Source organism: Numida meleagris, chromosome 18 (genome assembly GCF_002078875.1).
Source record: "Numida meleagris isolate 19003 breed g44 Domestic line chromosome 18, NumMel1.0, whole genome shotgun sequence".
Lineage (NCBI taxonomy): Eukaryota > Metazoa > Chordata > Aves > Galliformes > Numididae > Numida > Numida meleagris.
The window spans coordinates 2,588,839-2,612,542 of NC_034426.1; the positions used below are offsets into that span (position 1 = coordinate 2,588,839).

Sequence of the window (23,704 nt, forward strand, 5' to 3'; positions counted from 1 at the left end):
TGCAGTGAGGGTCATAATCCCTTCTCCCAGTTGTTCCTAATAAACTTTTTGGAGACGGAGCTACAGGAATGTGCCCAGAGCCCACGCTGAAACACGAGTGCAGGTGGAGTGAGATGGTCCTAATGGGGGTTTTGTGTGATGCACAGACACTGCGCTGCTGTTCCTTCAGATAACAGCATTAAAGGCAGATTTCTATAAAGAAAAATGTCCTCGGCTTTTACCCTTTGCTCGTTTTGTATTGAGTGAAGCCAGTGCTGGGTTTGATGAAACTCAGAAGGGTTGGGAAGAGAGTGAGTGCAAACCACAAACTGGGTTATGTTCAGTGAATTGCACAGACAAAAAACACATTTCTGTGGCTTCCTCTTAAATCAGAAAACCATGTTAATAAGTCCTGGGCTTTTTTTGGTTCTATTTCTGTGAACATTGAGAGCTTGTTGTTGCAGTTCTTGGTTTGCTGTTGATGTTTTCCCTCCAGAATTAGGAATTTGCGACTCTCCCTGAAAGTTCACTTTTCAAGCTGAGGTTCTGCAGCACGATACACGGCGATCAACAGCGATGGCTGGAGGACAGCAGCTTTCATAGACGTGTTTTCAATGTTCAGAACAGAAAATCTGCTGTCTTTGCACACTTCATTGTTTGGGAAATGTGAGATAAGGACTCCTCACTCCTTACCAGGCCCTCAGGAGTTGTGCCCTGTGCCCGGGGCTCAGCACCACATTCTGGGTAGGCCCAAGCGCACAGCTGGCGGCCTGCTAAAGTTGTGATGGCCATGGCTGCAGCCAGGTCCCCAGCTACATGAGACTCAAAGTTGTCAGATGTCTATAATGAGAAAACAGGAGATCATTAGGAGCGAGGAGGAGCGCCTCTTACTGACTTGATGGCTCTGGTGCCCTTCAAGGAGGTGTGCTGATGCTTTCTGTGTGGATAAGGGACACTGCACACAGTTTGTGCCCACTGGTAAGCTGATGAATTTGGGCTCAGAATTAACCGTGTGATGACAGGAAGGAAAACTGGTGCTAGTGGCCAGTATTAAACAACAACTCTTGAAGTTTGTGAGAATAGCAGAAAATGAACAACTTGGTCGTTCTGTTCTGATTTCTGTCTGTGGTGGATAGAGCATGGAGAAATGCCTCTTTTTTGTTCTAATGCTTTTTTTAACTTCTAAGATTAGTGGAGGATCTTGGTCCTGTCTGCAGCTCTGAGCCAGGACTGCTGGTTTCCTCTTTCTCTCATCATCCACTGCAGCAAGATGAATGAACATTTCCCAAGCAGAAGGCATTAAGCACTGAAGATTCTTTATGGATTCCTTAAGATTTAGCGATCCGGTGATTGCCAGCTCTGCCCACAGCAGGGGGGTAGGAGCTCGATGATTTTTAAAAGGTCCCTTCCAACCTAAGCCATTCTATGATTTGAGAGGCTCAGTTATGTCAAAATGAAATAGTGTCTTCCATGAGATATTCTGTTGCTGGCATGATTTTTTAATTTTCATTTAAAAACCAAAGGAAGCGTTTCAACTTGAAACTCTAGGAAGTGACTTCCTAGTTTTGACTCATCCAGAACTTATTCCCTCAATTCCTGTTGCATGTTTTTGGGAGTGAGATGGGAGGGAGGAAAAGAAAATGATGAATGAGAAGTAGAGGTGAGGTAATCCCATTTTACGGTTTTTTGTTCGTTTGTTTACTTCAGGAAAATTGAAATGATGTTGCTCTAATTGAATTTTAAACTCTGATAGTTTTCAGGTTAAGAGCTGCTTCCCCTGTGAGCACCAAACAAGCTTTCAGACGCATCGTATCCACCAAGTCCTATGAGTACCAGTATGCAGTGCCTATAAACACCCAGTAAGAACCCTAAAACCTGAAGAGTTAAGCTTGTAGTTGCATGAAGTGAGGTGCAGCATGAGTACAGGCCTGCTGCAGGCTCTTGCCCCTGTGCTTTGCAGCCCCATCCCTGGAGGTGCCCAAGGCCAGGTTGGATGGGGCCCTGGGAGGCCTTATCTGATGGGGAACAGCCAACCCATGGCAGGGTGTTGGAGCTCAATGATCTTTAAGGTCCCTTGCAACCCAACCCATTCTATGGTTCGGTGATTCATGGAGGGAGCTTTCATTTTTGCAAACTGGAGTCCCAAAGAGCAAATGAGCCACTTGGAGATGACTGGGTGACTTTCTTAGCATGTGGAAAGAGGGACTTCTGCCAAGCACCTGGCACTTGCATCATCTGAGCACTGGCCAGAGCAGCAAGGTTTGGATCCAGGCTTTTCATTCAGCCCCATGGGCTAATATAGGTGGTGAGCAGTGACGTTTGAAGTAAAAACTGCACAGCAGAGCTCACTTGAAATAATTTATGACCCAGGAAGAAAAATCTGCGCTAAGAATAACTTTTAATTACATCAGGTCAGTAAATTATTCTGCAGCTCCATGCCCAGGATGAGCCTCGGGTGTAGGAGAAGACTTAACTTTAGTGTGTCCGCACCTGAAGTCACCGGCTTGTGTATAGTTCTTAAGTTCAAGAAAAAAATTCTATATTTAGTGCCCTCGTTGGACAAGTAACAGATGAGCACAGTAACACTCGCATAGTCTTAAACTGCATTTCTATTTCCTGCAGTACATCTCAGCCGCAGGCTTCTTTCTATTGGCAGTCGCCTTGGGCTGGGAACCCAGCGCCGTCCGCATTCTTTGGACGGAGGTGGTTTAAGGAGGGAGCTGCACTTGGGCAGACTCACACCTTCTCATCTCCTTCATATAGTTCCCTTCACTAAGCAGAGCTTCCCAGTCTGTCCCAGCATGTGACACATCTTCGTTTCTTCACATTCTCTTACTACTGCTTCAGTGTAGTTTTGGCTTTTCTCTCTGCATTTGGCAAGAATTTATTTCTACACTTAAGTCGAGTTAAAACAGATTTACTCACAGAATCTTTCTAAATACGATGGTGGAAGTCTGTTGAAAAATAAGCCAGCCAAGTTGCATGTATTTAAAAAAAAAAAAAAAATGCTGTCATGACAAATGAGGGAAAAATTTGTTTCCCAAGTAACAGCTTTAAAAGCAATACTGCAAACTTTGTGCTTTGACTAGTGAAAGCACCATGACTTAGACTTCACTAGTCATGCAAAATAAACACCGCTGAGTGTTTATAGAACCAAAAAAATGTCTCCTGTGGTGATGTTGCGAGATAACTCGAATATTGTAGCTTCGTTAAATCCACAGCTTGGGAAGTCTGCAGTGACCAAGTCTGGCTCCAGAGAAGTGGAAATCATACCATAATTACCAGTCAATATTGTTCCAAGCTACTGCTGGTCTTTCATTTGCAGCAGTAATTTGATTTGCATGGGCTCTTGTGGTCCAGACCACATGGAACTGTTCTGATGAAGACAGGAACCATGGTTTGATACGGGCTGAAGGAAGCAAGTACCCTAGACACCCAGCTGACACTTCTTCCACGTGGCTGTACTTAGGATCAATATCTTTTTGAGCACGTCCACATCTTTTTTTTCCTCTTTTGTTTCCTTTCTTGCTTTCTGTATTTCAGGGCATCCTTTCTGTGTCTGCCCTTGATCCAGTGATTCAGATCGTTTTTTTATTATTATGTTCCCAGTTGTCTTAAAACCTAAACAAAGGCTTTAGATAACTTCCCCAGCTCCACAAACGTAGCAAGGAGATGGGTTAACCAAAGATCCCCCTTTTTAACTTTAACTGCACGCAGTGTAATCTGTAGCTTAACCCGTCATTACTATTATTAGGGATTGGACAGGACCGTCATGGTTATTGTGCTGAAAGTTCTGGCACAGCACGGGCTGTAGGCTTTCCTAGAATTTATGTCTGTTCATGAGCCCTTGCTTTCCTTGGCCACAAACCTGTTAGTTTTGCTCTGTGTTGTTTCTGAAAATGATTAACTTTCTGCAGCGAACCAAACTCCGCTATCACGGGGGCTCTGCAGGCGGCCCCTGGTTGTGTTTGCTAACGTCTGCGTCTCAGGTCTGAGCACAGCTAATAGCTGCAAGGAATGTGACCGCTGTCCTTTGTTTCTAGCCGTGCTGTGACATCTTTTGTGCTTCCTGTGTTAGGGTTGGTCATGCAGAGTTTGTCAGGCAGCTCGTATGAACACTTCTGCTCCTTCTAACAGAGCAGCGGCCTGATAACCCTCTGCTTCTTGCCCTGCATGCTGAGCAGAGGGAGCTGGCACCTCTTGCACTGGGCTTTTTTGTGCCTTTGGAGTCAGCTGTGCTGTGTGTTACCCGTCCCACCAAAACGATGGCAAAATGTTTTGGCCAACAAACAGATAAGGCTGTTTAGAAAAGACCAGCCATGTCACTGCTTGAAGCTTTCAGCACTATCTGACTGCGTAGTCCAGTAATTAGGTGGTGTAAAGTACTTAAAATGTTACACAAATATGTCAAAACGTATTAACAGCACAAGTGCAATTTACTGCTGTCTTAAATAGGTTTCACAATATGCTGTACTAGAATGCCCCTCTCGCCATTATTTATCAAACTGCATAGAAGTTAAGATCACCAGGAATGAGGTGATTACCATCAGACTGTCTTTCTGCACTAAGAATGTATATTATCGTGATAATGTACAGAATGAAGCATATAAATCCCTTCTCACCTAAAATGGGAAGAGAGCCTGGAGTAAAACCCAACAAGTTATGTTATTCCATGTTCACTCACATCAGATTGCTGCTGCTGCTTCTTAATTCCCATTCAGATCAACTGCTGCTTCGCAGACTCATGGGTTATCTCCAGACTTTGCATTTTAGTGCCTTTGGGCATTCTGGTGCTTTTGAATGGCCCTTGGCTCTGGTTTCTGATGTGGGGAGGCAGGACACCTGCTTACTCCTGGGAAGGGTCTTTTCCATGAAACCTCATCTCTGTGCAACTCCCTGAAAGAAGGTGGTGGTGAGTGGGGGTTGGTTTCTGCTCCCGAGTAACAGCGACAGGATGAGAGATGATGGCCTCCAGTTGCACTGGGGAATGTTCAGGCTGGGTATTAGGAGATTCATTAGGTGAGCTGATGGTTGGACTTGGTGATGTTACTGGTCTTTCCCAACCTTAGTAACTATATGTCTTGTGGTTTCCTCTAAGACCACCATCTAAGGTGGACTTTTCCCATGGTGGTGTTCCCACGGACATGCTTGGTGTGGGGCCCCAAAGTGGGGACATCACATGAGCTCCTGGTGCTCGAGGGAGGCCTGAGGAGCAAACACCTCGAGGGTTCTCTGCTGATGCCCACTTCACTGGCACACTTCGCTGCCCGCTTGCTTCTCCCACAGAGACTTATGTGCTGTTTGCAAACGGGAATGATGCTGTTGCTGCATCCTACACATGCTTTCCTGCTCTGTGCAAGCTCGGGTATTGCTTCCATACACAGTGTAAGCGTTGCAGTTTCAAAGATCTAATCTAATAATAGATTGGTCTACATTTGCTGCGTTGCCAGAAAAAGACATATGTTGTCAGGCAGTCGAAGTCAGCAACAGTACTGAAATGCAAATGTGCTGAAACATGAAGAAGGCAGAAATCCAGAAGAATCTATCTGGGGTTTGGCTATTAGGGAACTAAAAATATTTTCTTCTTTACATGTATGCTTTCCACACATACTTAGAGAAACACTATTTGCCTGATGTCTCAACGTGATTAAAGAGCATTTTCTTCCTTTCTTGGCTTTGGCATGAGAGTAAGAGATGCTGTTGACGTTCAGCTTTCCTAGAGCTGGTGTAAGAGGGAAGAGATGGTTGGAAGAGTTTGAATGGGAGAGGCACATGCAGCGTGGCACAAGAGAGAAATGCAGTGTTGGGTTCCTTCTGGCACTGATGCTTTCAGGCAATTTGAGTTTCACGCAGTGGGCACGGATCTTTACACGGCCTATGCTGAGGCACAGGGTTTTAGGGTGAGGACGTGGGCTCTGGTTGCATGCAGTAATAACTTTCTGTGCTGTATTTCATCACGCAGTGTTTGCAATTTCATTTTTAGCTTTTCCCCGGGGAAGAAAAAATGCCTGGTTGGTTTGAACAAAGGGAATGCATACCCCAAGAACTGCTGGTCTTTTGTGGGCTGCTGAAAAGGCTTTGCTTTTAAATTCAGATAGCTGTGTGCTGCTGACCTTTTGCAGAATTGCTGTGAGGTGGGGATTGGGCTTGGCGCTGGTGTATGAAGATGTGAGGTTTTGACACGCTTTCTGAGCCAGCAATTATGGGATTTCATCTGTACATATCCCTTAAATATCATCATTTTTAGATGTGCGCTAAGAAAATGGCATCTGTCAATGCTAATACTTTTTCTGCCAGGTCAGTGTGTGCACACAGAGATGTATTACCATTGAGGAACAGAATTTCTCTATAAATATCATTGCAGATCAGAGAAAGGTAGTTTGGGATTTGGGGGTTCAGATTGTTTTTCAATATTAATGTCTCTTCCTAGCTTCCCCCTGGTCAGCATGCGTGTAGCTGGATGGGCTGGTATTGCAAATAGTTTTATTTCAGTGATGCATCCAGGGAATTCACCCCCTGAATAATCAATGCTGATCTCTCTGGGGAGCCACCTGCAGCAGCATCCCAGGAGTCCCTGCTGCCCAGATCGCCTGTCACAGGTAGCATCTTCGTGCAGTTAAGCAGTAAGAATAAAAAAGAATGGGCTCCTACTGCTTTCTGCTTCTCTTGGCACTATTCCTGGAGCAAGTTGAGTTAGTAAATGTGGCTGTCACAGTAGCTATTACCAATGACACAAAATAATTAAGTTGTGGTTTCTGTTGTGGTGGGGCGGCTGCTGTATTTTATAGTGATACATCTGTGCTAGGAGGGAGGATGTCATGCTTGATTGTCGTGACGGATGCTTGTGAGGAAGCAGGACGAGTCTGTAAAGGCAGGTTGTGCAGTGCGTCCATTTACGTGGCACCCTGTGGGCTGCATGCAGGTCACTGATGGAGCTGCATGTTGTTTCTTCTGGTTTTCCCAGTGAGGTGATGGAGAAGGCAGCAGCCATCTCGTTTCTCTCCCTCTTGGTTTTGGAGGGGACATCTTTTTTCAAGTAGACGTTGCTGTGTGTACTTCGGTGCATGTCAGGAAAAAAAATTCCTTCGGTTGTCTGTGATGTTAAACCTTAAGGCTGGGGCTTTTTTTTGTTTGTGTCTGCTGTGGAAGAATCTCATGTCACATTTGTTTTGTATCTGGTGGTTGGGGTGACATTGTGCACAGCACGGAAAGGGATGCAGAGGCTGTGATGTGCATGGCCCCGGTATTAGAAGATGAGCACAGAGCAGGGGCAGCAGGATATTAAGGCATTGTGCCTTAATCTTAGGTTGGATATTAGGAAAAACTTCTCCAAAAGAGCAGTGATGCAATGGCACAAGCTGCCCAAGGAGGTGGTGGAATCGCTGTTCCTGGAGGTGCTCAAGAACCGTGGAGATGCGGCACTGAGGGATGTGGTCAGTGGGCACTATTAGGGGTAGGTGGATGGTTGGACAAGATGATCTTAGAGGTCTTTTCCAGCCTTAATGATTCCATGATTCTGTGCTCATGTGCTGGGTGGCTTGCTGCTATTTTTCTCTTCACCTTGAGCTCCCCAAGGAACAGAGGCTTCCCGCTGAAGGAAGGGACAAGGACTGACATTGGGAATCGGGATGATTTGGCTGAGAGATCAGCCTTCAAACCTTGGTGTGGCAGGAAGCTTTGGAGACGAACAGGGAAGGTTCATGTGTGGCCCGTGGGGAGGCTCTTGGAGGCGCTGGAGCGAGGAGTCAGTGAGCAAAAAGCCTTTTGCTCTGTTGGTGCAACACAGCAGCTCCTGGGCTGTGACGGAACGCCTTAAGGGATATGGTGATTAAGAAAAGTAACTAATAACTAAATCATAAAAATAATAAGTGTTTTACCAGCTCCATTGTGCATAGGCAGGAGGCAGGGAATGTGGGTCACGCAGCATGAACAGCTGAGCCAGGAATAAAATCTGTGTCTATGAATGCCTTGGGCTGCTCTGTGCAGCCAGCCCGTGGCTCTTTCCCCAGCGCTGCCTGGGGTGGGACGTGGCCCCTGTTTTAAATGGAAGGCCAAGCTCTGCTCAGCTCGGTGCCTAATCACATTCTGCTGTTTGCCTTTGCCAGGTGCAAGTTCTTCAGCCTCACGGAAACCCCCGAGGACTACACCATCATTGTGGATGAAGAGGGCTTCCTAGGTGAGTGCCAGCGTGTGCCGCTTCAGCATCCGGACTGGGGCTGGAGGAGGAAAATGTCATTTCTTGCTGAGATCGTAAGGCAGAGTGTTTGTAAAACAGGGCTGTTTGTCAGTGCTGGTGGTACAGCTATGAAAGGCGCTTTGATCAGTTAAGCAGGCTGTCTGTGCTGCTGTGCTGTACAAGGTGTCTCACACCCAGAACGTGAATGTATTTTAATGCCAAGAGAAGAACACACGCAAATCTCAATGAGCAGCTTAAAGATAGTTGAACAAGAAAAGCTATCTGTTATTATCGTGCTATAATGAGCTGGCCTTTGTGCCCAAACCTCCACGAGCACACCACATCTCGCATCTCCAGCTTGTTCCTCCAGTCTCCCTTTATAAGGAGCTCTTGAGGATGAGCCCTTTGCATCATCCCACACCATCCCAGCGCCGTGGAGGTGTGAATCAGCTCCTTTGGTTCATCACTGAAAGCTGTGACTTCTCCTTGCTCTCACCCACCTCTCCCCAGCTCAACGTGCCACCGTTGCCATGGGGTGAAGGTCGTGATCAGTGGACTGTGGTGAAGGTCATGACTCGTGTCAATGGTGGAGTTGGTTGGTTGGGTGTCAAGGAAGGTGGTTGGTGTGTGCTTGGTGCTGCAGATACCCGGTGTCAGGCGAGTGCTGATGGAGAGAACAGTTCGGCTTTGTGGATGGAAATAGTTTGTAATGCTATTTATTCTGTGGGGAGGTTTTGTTTGTAGCAGTGTTGTTGAGATGGCGGAATGAGGAAGTGTGCAATTATTGTTATTTGTGTTCAATTGCTGCTTTCTGTGGTTGGGATTCAAAGTCTAGGTTTGGAGAAAATTCATTAAAATATGAAAATGGAGGATTTCATTCCTGGATAGGAATTAACCGTCAAGTGGCTGCTTGTGACACTGTAACATTCAATGCTTTTGTCATATCCAAATCCTGAGGAGAAAATTAGAAACTATACTATTTAGTACAGAGTCAAAGTTTTATAATCAGTGTCATTGCTGAATTATTCCCCTTTCTGTTTCAGGAGTACTCAGAAACACAGGGTAAATTACTGTATTTTGGAATACAATAGTGGTGGATTGAACATTTTCCTAAAATAATCACTATGTTGACAATAGGTGAATGGATCTTAACAGCTATTGCTGTGAGTTGGGAGGTGTAGGATTTGCTTGGAAGTCACGTGTCCTGATTTTGTTCCCAAACGAGGGGGTGACTTATGATTCTGCTGCCAGAATGTCCCTTGTTGTACTTGTTCAGGTGGCATATGCATGAACCTTTTATCACTGCTATCGATAGTATCGGCTTTTCTATTACGGGTGGCAGCTGGGGGAAATCAATTCAAGTTTGGTTTTCCCATTATAATAGGGCACAAAGCCTTCCTCTAAGAGCTTGATAATAACAGAGAAGTCACCAAAGGAGGAGGAAAGTTGGTTGTTTTTTTTTTTTCCTAAGTACTGCAGCATGTGGCAGAGCTGCTTTTCCCAGTTAACACAAAGTAGATTCCTCAATTCAGTCACTGGTGGCATGTCCATGCTGTTACTTACCTACCTGGAAATTATTCTGTCTCGAAACAAAGGTAAGCTCCAGCAGCAGTTTGCTCATCAGCAGTGAGGTTGTGTTGCACTGTGTGCCAGTGGTTGTGCTTGGAGCAAATCCTGGGGCCAGCCAGAGCCATGTCCTTGTGGAACCACGTGTCCTGCTGCTGCCCTAGGTTATCTCTGGGAAGCAGACTGTGCTGCCGTGCTTCAAAGCAGCCGTCCTCTCTGCTTGGACCCATCTGACTTTGCTACCTTGGCTGTCATATGCACATGAATTTATGGCTGGTGCTTAGAGTACCCTCGAAGCTTCCGCTGGGCTGTGGTTTTGGCAGCGTGTCACATCCCTTGGGTCAAATGTGCAGCGTGCAGATGGGGTGTTAAAGCAGAGGTTTGCAGGAGCAAAGATCATCTTCCAGGCAGGACAGGGGAAGCAGGGAGCACACTGAGGCCGATGAGCCAGGTGCACAACCCGGCATGGGCAGCCGTGTCACAGGACAGCAGCTTCATCACCTTTTCTTTGCTGGGAAGTGTTGATGTGATGGCAAGACTTGGATTCTCTGTGCCCTGCTAACTCTCCTAACAACCTCATTCCCACAGGGGCTGTGACCAGCCCAAACTCTCCTTTCAGAACTATCACCACCGCATTCAAAGATTCTTTCTCAGGGTCAGCCCTGATGGGATCTCCGTTGTTGCTCCATCCCCGTTTCTCATTTCCACATGCTGCAAAGTTTTTCACTATCTGGAGGAAATCAGGACCTTTCTCTCCCAGGCATCTCTATGAATTTTTGCAGTGGCAGCAGTGAGAGGATTGCCCTGCTGGCCAGTGCCTGCCAGGTTAGCCAGGCCCCTTGTCCTGCATAGCACAAACAGCACTGAAGGGAGAAGAAAGGGCTGGGGAAATGCTGGCACTTCCAGCAATCCTTGAGGTGAACGCTTCAAACGCACTGACACGCAGTAATCATTCTTAACTGTTTTGTCAAAAAATAATCCTCAGGCTTGTTTCCCTGCAAGAAGGAAGCGAGTTGGGCTGGCAACGAAGTCATTATTCCTCCTTCCCAGAAAACGTCTGCAGCGCAAAGCCGTAACCTGCTTAGGCATTCCTCGCGCTGGAAGGGAACGGCCACAGCCTAATTCTTTGCTTTAATTCCTTGGCGCTGAGGTGGGGGATTAGACCTGCACAGAACCTCATTTGTTCCAGTGGTCGTTTCTTGGACTTTGGCCTGTTAATGGGGAAGAATTCTATGCAGCAAAATGACACGGGGACAGTGCACAGAAGTCTCCTTTCCTGGCTGGTGCTGGGATCGATCGGCAGAAGGGTTTTGCGTGGGTCCTCCTGTGTCAAGGCAGTGGTCTCAGTGACTGGGTGCTTGCACAGACATGGCCTTGGGGGGCAGATGGGGTAGCAGCATTCTTCCAGTGGTATTCCCAGCAGTTATCTTGTTGCAGCTTCTGTACCTATACCCAGAGGACCTTTTATTGGAGGGAGCGGGGCAGTTTGGGTGTTTGGTTTGTTTTTCTCATCTATTTTCTGATGCTGGTTTCTTTGGATTGTTTGTTTGCAGTTCTGCTTATCCTTTGTTTTTTTCTCTTGGAAGTACACTACGAGGTTTAGTGATAGTTCTGATTTGGCAATGCCATTCATCTAGCCTCCCCTTTTACATTATGTCTCTAACTGTACAGCACAGTGTGAAAGGAAGAACTAACACTCTTCCTCAGCCACCTTCAGGACTACAAGACTAATGAAGGAACAGCCCACCAAGGGTCACCTGTGTAGTTGATCCAGTTGTATGAAGGTGAGAGGTGTCTGTGGGTTACCCTCAGGTATTTCTTTGTTGGATCTCTTGCATTTGCTTGAAACAAAGCTGGACAGTCGGAAAGGACCTTCACAGATCACCACTGCTGGGACCTAAGTGAGAAGGCATTCCTCTATAGTGCCACCTCTGGGACATGATTGTCACTTTACATCTAGAAGGCAACAAGCTCTGCTTTCTGAGTTTCTGCTCCTTTTTGAGACCCTAAAAAGGCAGTGACTGGGGTCTGAAGGCTTCTTGGGAACACACAGAGCCTGTTGCTGCACTGACTGAGCCTTATCCGTGACCTTGGACTCTCCATATCCCTACAGTGGAGTTCCTCAGCAAAGAGGAGGTAGCAGTCCTTCCTTTTACCTTCCTGGGCTGCCTCAGATGGACAGCAATTTCCTTAAGGCCAGAAATCTGTGTATTTACACAGCATCTAGAATGAGGAGATTCCTAATCTCAGTCCAGACCTCACAGTAAATTGCCCAGTGCGTTAAGAATAATGGAACTATTTGAAAAAAAAAAAAACCTCAGCTAGTTAAAGGGGCAGAGAGATTTTGTCAGGATTCATAAAATGCTTACCTCGTCCTAATAAAAAGAAAGGATGAAAAGGAGAAAAGCCCTCCCGCTGGCAGCGCTTTGTTTTGATAACCATCATCCTCAGACAACCTGTTCCCTATCTGACCTTGGATTCAGGACCATCATATACTTCAGTATCGCAGTGAGTTCCCTTTTTCAATAACATCAAAATGGTAAATTGCTTTCAGTATCCTCTCTCTCTGTATATCAAATGGGCAAGAAATCAGCTTATAAATAAGTGCAAGCACAGAACCCATCTAGCTGGGAGCAATCTGTAACTTTATTTAAAGATAGTGAGGCAAGCAAGCTATTAGATGCATCTGTTTGATTTTTTTTTTAATATTTCTCCCATAACTGTTTTTCCTTTAATTTTTAACTGCCCAGTGACTGGGCCTTTGTATCTCAGGCACGATGGCTTAATTTGCCTGCTGACATTTATAGCACTGAATTCCTTCCCCTGGCCTGCCAGGAGAGCTGGCTGGTTGCTAGGCAGAAGATGTTTTTCTCTATTAAACACGTGCACAGTCGCTCTCTTTCGGATCCCTGTATTGGCCAGGCTATACTCTGTGGTGTTCAGGTTGTTTGGTTTTTTTTTAAGTAATGTGGTATTAATGACCTAAATACAAATTAAAAGCATGGGGACTTGACTGCCTAATGAGAAACGCGTGCTTGGTTAGGAAGGTTTTTACTGCAGTGCTGATACAGATCAATATGCATCATGGGGGGCTGTGATTACGTGGGATTTCTGCCCTCTCCTGAGAGGCAGCGAGGTTTGGTAGCACAGTTTTTGGGGGAAGGGAGGGAAGGATGAGAAGTATGTCATATTCCAAGGTCTGGTTTGTGTCACCCAGGTAAAGGAACATCAGTGCTCACACACGAGTGGGTTTGCACGTACTATTCCTTATGTTCCTCACGTTTGTAACCTGCCACATAAAGACTTTTGGTCCGGGTTCTCTGCTCACTCCTATTTAAATACTGCATACACTATAAAGATTTCTCACGGCTTCTTCCTGTAGATGGGTGTGTATCAATATCTATTTTCGTTTCACAGCCCATGGTGAGAAAGCCCAGACATCTCTTCCTGAACCACTTGACTGCCCGTGATTTCGTCCTTCAAATTTATTCCATCTTGGCTGCTTCCTAGCACTTTCCAAAGCCTGAGACAGAGGAGCAGATAATTACCTGTGGCTTGCTCTCATCAGCCCACTCTGGTGAATGCAGGGCCTTAAGAATGCTTTTCTGTCTGAAATGATAGAATTTTAGGTTGTATCTAAAAGCAAGATAGAGCTCAACAGAGAAGTGGCAGCCCTGCTTATTTGTTTCCACTAGAGAGCATTGGGGCATTTGCATGTTGTTGCATTAGTGGATCTTTTAATTATTATTTTTTAGACAGGACTTAAGGGTTTCTTGCCTTTATCTGAGCAGCCTTCCCATGAGGGATTGGTGATAGAGCAGAGAAATAAACTTTTCCAGGGCTGAAAGCATCCAGACCTCACTTCCTACACTTGGCTGGTTGTGACCCCGTTCTACGTTTCAAGCCCTACTTCTCTCGGCCTTGGAACCTGATGAGGAAGTTGCCTTCATCCACTTTGGCATCCCTCATGTAAATGCTGAGACCTTAGTCTAGAAGTCATGAGCCTGCAGTAACCATCCTCAAAACATTCTGTCATCATCTGCAAAGAGAGAAAGCGTGTCATGAATTCTGTGCCCCAAATCATCACCAGTTTTATTTTCTCCAAGTGCAGGTATTGATCTTCTCCAGCTTTCTGTCAGCCGTGGAACCAAATCTACAGAGTTATGGATGGGTCAAAAGTTGCTCTGATAATCTCAGTGCAATGTGTCTCCTTGTTTTGTTTTTTCTATTACTGGAATCAGTTGAATTCTTTGTTTCTTACCCTGGGAATGCAGAGGCTGCTGCTTGGGTTTGACTCCCAGCTAACAGCTCTTTTTTTGAGGAGGATGGGAGGACACTTGATGCCTTAAGCTAGTTGTTGTGGAATTAAAGCAGATAAAGAGGAGATGTTGGTTCCTTGGCCAGCCATTATCTTCAGGACTTTGTTGTGGTGATCATCGCGTGTCTGCAGGATTCATGGAAGGGCTCCGTGGGGAAACAAGCTTCTCTCATTTGCTGTTGCAATCATAGGGTGAGTGGACAGGGAGCTAGAGTCCCCAGGTCTGCTGCAGGCTTTTCCCCTTGACCTTGGACAAATCTCTCATTGTGTCTCAGTTTCCTCATCTGAAAAATAGGGATAATCCTATTAAATCACCTCATAACAGGCCTTATAAAGATTAATTAGCAAACATGTGGAAATGCTTTGATAATGGAACAGGCAAGGGCTATGATAAATAGCAATTGAGGTAGCTTCTGTCCCAAAGGATTCACAAAGCCTTTTACAACGGGTACGCTTGTGGACCTGCTAAATAAATCATCCCTCCAGTGGAACAGATTGGAGATTGTGGTGGAAAAATCACCCTTCTATGGAAAAAAAAAAAAAAAAATTGCATAATCTTTCTAAAATCTCCTATCTTAGTATTTAATCTTGCTTAGGATTAAGTCACATAGCCTCAAGGTTACAGTCATACAACTGTTAGGAATGTAGTGGCTCCATCTTCAAGCCTTGTTTGAAATGTAATTATTTGCATTGCTCTGTCAGCCCGGTGAAATATCGCCTGAAATGCAATGTAAAAAAATGCAGAAAAAAGGAATTCCTTATGCTGTTTTGTTTGAAAATAGAGAAGGAATTGAAAACATGAGCCCAACTGCATTGGTTGCCTTTTTTTCATCTTTTCTTTGTGTTTTCGGTTTCTCAGCGGCCCTGGCTCCTATAAGCAAAGCTTTTTCAAGACATTTTAAAACACAGGGAAAGGTCGGAGAGAACAGGGCCTTGTGAAGCCACCGTGTAGGCCATGAGCAGTGCTTGGGAGCACACAAACCTCAGGAAGGGCCAAGCTCTTGGTCGTGGCACAGAGAGGGCCCATCTCCACGCTCTGACCACATTTGGAGCCAAATTTTGTTTTGCTTTGCTTACCACTGGTGGTCACAGGCATGGGTTGCTGGTTGGCCTAGATGATCTCAGAGGTCTTTCCAGCCTTTATGATTCTGCAGCTCACTAGAGAAAGAGACCAAACTCTGCTCCTTTCTCCTTTCTCCCTTCTCACAAGCAGGCTCCAGCTCACCGAGCCTGGATCGGGTTTTGATTTTCCAGGTTTGCTCATTATTAGCGCTGCGTTACCCCGTGAGTAGGAAGGAAGAGAGCAGCCTGGTTTCCTGCGAGCAGGCCGGAGCCTGACCCAGGTCTGCCTTCCCAACCCAGCTCTCCAATGAGAGCGAACACGGTGATTATTTTTGGAATCCACCTTGCCATGTTCCGCGTGCTTAGCCAAGCATAACGATGATGCTTTGTTTTTGGAGTGCATTCATACTTCCTGTCTCATGATACCCCTGTAAGGTAAGAAGTCACTTTTTTTCTTCCACATATGAAGAAACCGGTAAACAAAGGCTGTGTACACATTTTTGTGGGACAGTTCAGTTTTTGCCTCAACTACAAGCCCCAATTTCCAGCTACTTGTCTGCACTTCAAAATTGGACGTTATTTACCACCGTATTCCAAATATTTGAGTCTCTCTTCTGAGACACGAGTGTGAAAATGTGATTTTCTGCATGGACCTCCCAGCGGTCTGTAGGTCTGTTGCTATCAGTCAGAGTTGTTGTTCCTCAGCAGAAGTGATGTGGGGAGCTGGGAAGGGAGGGCACCATGAACACATTTTCCAAATGGACATGGTTTGTCCGATGCCCGTCCCGTTGGAAATGCACTTCTCCTTTGTGTTTAATTTTTAAAAAGTCGCTGCAAAAGTGTAACCAGCTTAGATTTTAGATTTCTGCCAAAGTTTTAGGTTGCAAGGATTGCAAGAGGAGAAATTGATCGAAAATGAGACGAAAGGAGGGGTTGCTGTGTGAGCGCTTCCTTTTATCAGCCCTTGATTGCTCTCTTAGTGAGCACTTGTGCTGAAGGTCTTTCCTCAGGAGGTGCTGATTATTTAAGTGGAGAGAAGGCAGTGCCTGTGCATACATATGGATTCACAAGTTCCCCGTCTCTAAATGCCTACACATCAGCCACTCAGAAGGACTGAGATCATGTTATCCCGTGGCTCGATAGGAAAGGATAGCTGCATGCCCTAGTTAGATGTTTAGTCCCTTGGAAAGCAGAGGAGCTATTTGTCAGAGTCAGGATTTCAGAGCTGGGCTATGTGTTTGTACAGCTTCATTTAATTCCGACTTACCCTTGGGTTATTTAATTTCCTGACAGCTGCAAAAACAGTGTTCTCAGATAACAATGGCCTCCAATTAGGCAATGTGCCTAAAATGGTAGAATGTTTTATTTGACCATGGCACTAATATTTTGCATGCAGCTTACACATGAGAAAGTTGAGCAAGTTGCATTTCCAGCTTCCCTTGGCAGAAACGTTTCTATCTTGTGATACTCAGTGCATAATGCTAAAGGCATGCCCGCTCTTCTTCTGCCCCTGCGGTTAAAACACTTCTCATCTTTTTGGACTGTGTCATCAGTAAATCTGTCTTTCAGCTGTAACCACCTTCCAGAAATATGTTTTATCAGCACATCAAGGCCAACAGGACTTGCACAGCTGAAGATGCAGAGCGTTTTAGACACATGCAGGCAACAAGAAAGTATATGACTTTTACCTGTAGTTGAAGAGTGTAGCTTCTTGGGGTTATATTACCACGCAGAGGTGCCCACATGTTGCTGATGCACTTAGTACACCACCAGGCAGTGATGGAAATAAACATGCAAGTCAACTGGTCTTCCAAATCTTGTATTCCGTTTGGAAAGGGTGTTAGCATCGGGCTATGTTAATTAGATCGTGACTCATGGTGTGTGCTTACAGACGCTGTGTGCACGGAGCTGTAGGAATCAATGATTTCTGAGTTCCTGTGACAGTGATTGTTCAGGAATCTTTCCCCTCTTCTAACTCTTAAGCTTCTCTTGAAGTCTTGAATCCAAAGCAAAATATATATATTTTTTCTTTTTTTTTTTTGCTACTTTATTTTAATTCATTTCAAGAACTCACAGTTCTGACAAATTCCCATACCAAGTCCTTGCCATTGCAGTTATTTAAGCTCTTAACTTTAAGTGCCATTTAAATAACCTTGATGCAAAATTGCATTTCCTGATGTATTGGGTGCCTATTTAAAAGTCTTGCAGCCCTAATCAGCTGATTGCTAATCTACAGTCAGAGCAGATGAGCAGTCTTACATGCACGCTCTGTACCACGGACCAGAGGGCTCTTTTGGAGGTTTCTGGTATGGATTCTATACATCCATTTCTATGGAGGTGACTGAAGTCCTGCTCAGACACAGTAATGCGATGAAGGAGAGGTTGCTGCATCAACCACAATGGATAATAACAGTGAAAATTTCTTGTCTATGTTAATCTGGATTTATCCAGCTCTGTTGAGACATTGGCATATCTGAGGAAATTGGGGCGTGCTAATATTTTTTATTAGCAGAAAAAAAAATTCTAAAGTATGAGCACTTAAGGAATCACAGTATATCTGCATTTATTGCAGTACATACAAGTATATGTGTCAGTCTGAATCACGGCATTTTTTAGATCCAAACCTAACTCCACAAACCTCATTTCGGTGTAAGAGGTGGTTGACAGCAGCCAACTTCCTTCAGAGAATCATAAAAAACAGATTATTTTCCCTTTTCTACAATAATCCCTCTCATAGCTCTTTGCATACCATCTAGGCAAAAAGGAGCAGACATCCCCAGTTCTCCTTGCTCGAATTTTGTTCATTTTCTTCTGAGTTTGCTCTTGCTGGGATCACCATCACCGTATTCTACTGGAACATTTTCCTCTTTATTTTACAAGACTTACTGCTCCCTGTTCAGGTCTACTTCCACATTTATTGCATTTCTGAAGCTGGAACAAACCCTATCTCCACAGTTGCAGTCTGCATTTACTTTGAGTTGGTTTTGGAGTATGTGAGATTGGAGAATTCCATAACACGAGAGGCAATGTTCTGACTGCATGGCTGCTGCACTCTTGAAGGGTCCCCAACAACCTGCTTTCTTTCTCCTTGTATCTTGCACTAAGTAAGCATTCTCTGGAGTCATGCTGGAGTAGCTGTGTCTGCAAGGTATTCATTTCACACTTCTTTTTCTCTTCTGCTTCTCTGAGCTTGGGAAAGGTATTTGTTTACTGAATCCCTTTGTGCTGAACTTGTGTAATGAAGAGTTGCCAATTTCTATAATGGCTGTATGTACATATGTGAGTATACCTATATTTGTGTATTTACACGTGTATATTTCTTCAGGGGTGTAGAAAGGAATTAAGTGAAAGCATTTTAAGCTGTTCCTTTCCAGCAATCTGTCCTTAAACTGTAGCTTAAAGCTGCAAAGTGTATTGGAATTTCAAACTTTGATTGATGTACTGAGACCATCTGCCTGGATTTAGCCGTCCGGGATCAAGGCAAAGTTTTCCTGTGTTGGTGAATTGGATGGCTCACATGCAGACACAACATTTGTAGCTGAGAACAGTCCAGTGGAGCGGGGTATCCAGGAGTTTGGTGGCACTTTGTGTCCTGGCCTCAGATAGCAGGTTTTAAGCTGGGTGAATTGCAAGTTTTGTTTATAGGTTTGTCTACTTGTTTTTAAAAAGTTAGGCCTGAGCCTTGGGAGATGTGGGATGAGGATTTCTGTGGGTTATGGGATGGATCAACCCCTGGTGGATTCCTGTTTTGGTGTTTCAACCAGCAAGAAAAGCAGCCTCTCAAACAAGCTCTCTGCTGTTTGCAGCAGGCAGCAGTGCCTGCTCTGAAGGATGTTTACCATGTTTCTTTATGCTCTAAACAGAGATCATTTTCCCCCCAGACAAATTCATTTTTAGAATTTGTGTAAACAAATTCTTGACCTAGATGAATATTCCAGCGTGCCACAATGTGCCCGGTTTAGCAGCTTGCACGTACCTTTACAAGGAAATGTATGTGTGTCCAAGGATCGAGGACAATCCATGCCAGCTTCTCAGATTGCCTCCCAGTTGGATGAAAGGAAACCACTAACTGAAACCAGTCTGCTGTCAGAAGTGCAACCTGCATCTCATAAACACGAAGTTCAAAGCAGCTGCGGAGCATGCTTCTCTAGCCCCAACAGAAAACACTGTTGAGAACTGGAGGTTTAATAGCGGTGCTCTTTGTGGAGCGGTGGCTGCACCTTTAAGACACGTGCACCTGCTTCATTTTAAGCATATTCTGCCACTGGGGCTTAGGGGCTGGTTCATGTGCTGAAGCTGAGTTTGACTTAAGTATCCAAAACATCAGGACCCCTCATAGATTCATTAAGGTTGGAAAAGACTGCTGAGGTCATCTAGTCCAACCCTCGCCCCATCACCACAGTGCCCACTAAGCCATGTACCCATAGAAATGTACGGCTTTGGAGGAAGGGAGGGGAGCTGGAGGAGCCTGGCTCTTCACAGTGGGAAGGAGGAGGCATCAGCAGGGGTTTCACCCACATGAAAGCCTCGTTCCTTCAGTCCAGTGTGGGTTAGGTGACCAGGGGAGCTGATGGTCTGTTGGCACAACTGGATTGTGTGCAAGGTGCATTACTACAGCAGCACAGGTGCTGGAGTGCCTGTAGGGGCTCTGACGGCTCCAGTTCAGGTTGTGCTTGTTGTTCAGCCCTCAGTCCTTCCCCAGCTGCTTTAAAAATTCAAACATTTCTGGAGGGAAATCTGGTATGAAAAAGGAAAAAAAAAAAAAAAAAAAAAGGAGCCTTTTCTATAGAGATTCCTGTGGTTGAGTTTGGCATGTTTTTGATGAGTTATTCTAGGTGGGGATGCTCCTGTTGTCGGTTTTGATTAGTTGAGCTGCTGACATGGGCTGCAGCTTCCTCATTTGAAAATGGAAAGATGACACTTGGAAAGCACTCGCTGGAAAATGGGGAAAAGAAGAAGAATGAGACACTGCTTTTCATCCGCTGCTCTTCCCACTTTTGTATTTTTCTGATTATTTATTTTTTCCCTAGTGAACTTGAGGCAGCTGGGCTCTGGTCCTCAACCAAGTCTCCTCGCCTCTCCTGCAGCACAAATAATAACAGTAATGTGGTCCAGGAAGCAAAAAGCTGCAAGTTTTTTCCAAGCAGCCATTGCAAGCTAGAACGTTCTGGGTGGCAAGGCAGCATGAGATACCTGATTTCCAAGATGAGCACTCAGCAAAGAGGATTAATGAGAAGAATTTTCCATGCAGAAAAGCTCTGGTTAAATGGGCAGAATGTTCTTGGTGGAGCTGTGGGTGTCCCTGTTGATTGCGGGGGACTTGGACCAAATAGCCTTTAGGGGATCCCTTCTAACTCAAACGATTCTATGTTAACGAGCAAACCATCTCTGTTGCTGGATAGCATCAATACGTTTAATTTCTACAGCAGGTAGCAATTCCATAACCTATTGTATTTCTTCTCCCAGCTTCCTTCTTCAATTCTTTAACAGCCAGGCTCCCAAGAGGAACTCGTGGATCAGAGAGTAAGATGGATTTGGCCTTTTTGCATTGAGGTGAGGCAGGGCAGGAGTTGCAAGAGTGGGGAGCACTTGATAAAGAGAAGGCCCTTGTACTCAGAAATGCCAGAGAGAAATTGCGTGGAAAATTCTTTCAACTAATGGTCTGAAAAATATTCTGCAAAGGCTATTTTCTACCCTTACTTCTAATTACATCTTAAACATTAATAGCCTGAGCGACTGGAGGATCGCGCACACTAATGTCACAGTTCACTTGGAGCAATTTGTTTTGTAAGATAATGAACTGTGTCAGCAAAAGTTGAAAACTTGTTCTAGGTGGAGCTGATAGTACTGCTTCACGTTAACCGTGCTCAGTGCTTCCCATGGAAACGCCCTGAGCCTCGGGCCTGATTCTCTGCTGGGATGAGACTGTCCATGCAAGGGGACTTAACTGATTGTGCATGGGGCTGCTGGGGAGGGCAAAGGAGGCAAAAAGGAGCCAAGCTGGGTCTGTGAGCAAGGAGAATGGGAGGAGGCAGTGCGGTCAGGGATTGGAGCTGGAGTGGGAGGAGGGGAGAGAAGAGGAGCAGGCTGGTGGTGTCGGGTTTGTGGATGAGCAGTGCCCCCCAGATCCCAGGCTGTCATGGGATTCTGGAGTAAACTGTCCATACAGAGAAGTGCTGCAGGTGATGAGCAGCAAAGAAAAGGGATCATCTTTTTCACTGAGGACACGTTCACAAGGAACTTGGAAAATGTGAATAAGTAGTTAACTGATGATGAATGCAGCGTGTCCCGCAGGTCAAGACATGGCTTTTACCTGCACAAAGGGCCTTCCCTGCTGTGACCGCTCAGCATTTAGGGTTTTCTTTCATCTTTGTGATTGGTTGGGACTCTTGGGACTGGAGAACCATCTGTGTCCGGGTCTGCTTCAGGAGTCTGGAGTTGTTTACCCTGAGGAAGAGGTCATGCGAGTCCAGCGCAGACACAACAGCTTTGTTCTGCAGGGTGCTTCGCTTCTGTGCCCTCTTTCATACCAAGCTGTCCCACGGCGTTCCACAACAACAACAGGACACAGCAGAGCTGGAAAAGTTAGCTGTCTTTTGATTTGTAATATATTTTTAGGAGCCAAGATTGGTGTCACTTCACACAGAGCAGAGTAGCACATTGGTAGCCATGCGCCCATCTCCAGCTATCGACGTGCCCAGGGTCAGTCCTGGAGCCAGGTGTTTGGTCTGCAGTGCTTGTAAACCCCATGTCTGGGCATGGGGCAGCTCTTGCAGACCTGTGTTTATACAAGGATGCCTGTTTTATTTCTTTGTGCTGAGTTTTTAAGTCCTATCATGGGACTTCCTTTGGCTTTTGATTGCCTGCAATGCGCGGAGACGTCCCATGTTGCACTTCTAGCACATCTGCAGAAATGGATTGAAACTGTTCTGTCCTTACCTCCTTCTTCTCCTAACACTGCTGCTCACCCTGTGCTCAGCACCCATCTGCAGGCCTCTCGCACCCTGTAAGTGCTTATTGCTTTCCAGGAGTTCAGGTGAGCAGTGTTTACCCATTTCCTTTCATGCAGACCAATCTGAAAACCCCTTAACCCGCATTATTTTCCAGAGCCTCTTATTTTTCTCCCTCTTGTTAAACATTTGCTTTTCTGTTGATGATGATCTGCAGTAATGCAAATAATCTCTCGCAGCATCTCAGGAGAGAGTAAACACTTTGTGGAGGGAGTTGGTTTTTTTTGTAAGTAATCTTTTTTCCCCCCTAATTTGAATGGAAAGCAACATTCCACTAATCTTTTAAAACTGTCCGCTTAATTCTATGCTTGTTGCTATGTTGTTCTTGTCCTTGTAGCATTCCGGGCTCTCCTGGCCCAGCCCAGGCAGGTTTTGGCACACCTGGAGCTCAGGGGATGTCGGTGTGTCTGAGAGATGCTTCCAGTGGTTTGTATCAGTGCTGTGGCAGTGCACTTAATCCATGTGCTATTAAAGAGCCTTTACAGACTCTTAATCACTGGTTGGTTTCAAAGAATGTGTTACATTAAGATAATTCCACTGGGAACGGTCTGGAGGTAAAAGGCATTGCCATAGACTGGCTGCATTGTGCCTGAAGATCACAGAATCATTGAGGTTGAAAAGACCAATAAGATTGTGCAGTCCAACCATCAGCCCATGCCTGTGACTGCTCTAGGCCGTGTCACTCCGTGCCACATCCACCCTTTTCTTGCAGGGACAGCAACTCCACCACCTCCCTGGGCAGCCTTGCTTTTCTGTTGTGCCTATTACAGATGTCTGCACTCTCATTGCCAAACAGGGACAGAGTAGCCTTTCACGTGACATAAATGCAGGAGGGGATGGTTCCATGCTCTGCACATCTGGTCTTATAAACAAGGTAAGCATTAGGAGATGGCTTAATATCCTGATCTTAGAGGGGGAGAGATGAGAGATGGAGAGATGCTCTGCAAAGGAGTGTGTAGGGCCAGGTCCCAGCACCCGGGACTGGTGTTATGAGCCCTAAGTGCCCCTCTCTTTGCAGGAGCTGGTTTAAAAATACATGTCAGTGGAACAGAGCTCGCAGGCCGCTCTGGCTGGGTGCCCACAGCTGATCGCTGGGCATTTCACAGGGAGCTCTTTCTGCATGATTGATGGTTCCTATTTTTCAGATCAGAGGCTTTTTATTGTATTCTTAAAGGTACTACATCTCATTGATAGGAGAGAAACGTGTTTTAATTCTGTCTTAAATACAGTGAGACAATCCCTACACCTGGCAGCAGCGCGTGTGCAGGGGCTTGTGCTTGGGCGCGCAGCCAGGCAGTTGGATTCCTTGCCCTCCTGTTGCATGCACGTCCCCAGAAGTCTCCTAAAAGTAAGAAACCAAGGAGCTCTGAAACACAATCAGCCTGAACCTCTGTGACTCAAGGTTACAAGGGGTAGCTGCTGCTCTAGAGTCATAGAATCACCAAGGTTGGAAGAGATCTCCAAGGTCACCCAGTCCAACATCCACCTACCACCAGCATTTCCCCACTAACCCACGTCCCTCAGCACAACATCTAAATGCTTTTTGAACACCTCCAGGGACAGTGACTCCACCACCTCCCGGGGCAGCCCATT

At 45.6% G+C, this 23,704-nt stretch overlaps 1 protein-coding gene across 2 annotated transcripts in view; it reads left to right on the forward strand.

Moving 5' to 3' along the window:
- CASTOR2 (cytosolic arginine sensor for mTORC1 subunit 2) overlaps positions 1–23,704 on the forward strand; it is a 91,965-nt gene that overhangs the window by 46,579 nt on the left and 21,682 nt on the right. For both annotated transcript variants that reach the window (XM_021415576.1, XM_021415577.1), the window contains exon 2: positions 8,085–8,155. In XM_021415576.1, coding sequence (XP_021271251.1) covers positions 8,085–8,155 — 71 coding nt within the window. The remainder of the gene's footprint in view (positions 1–8,084; positions 8,156–23,704) is intronic.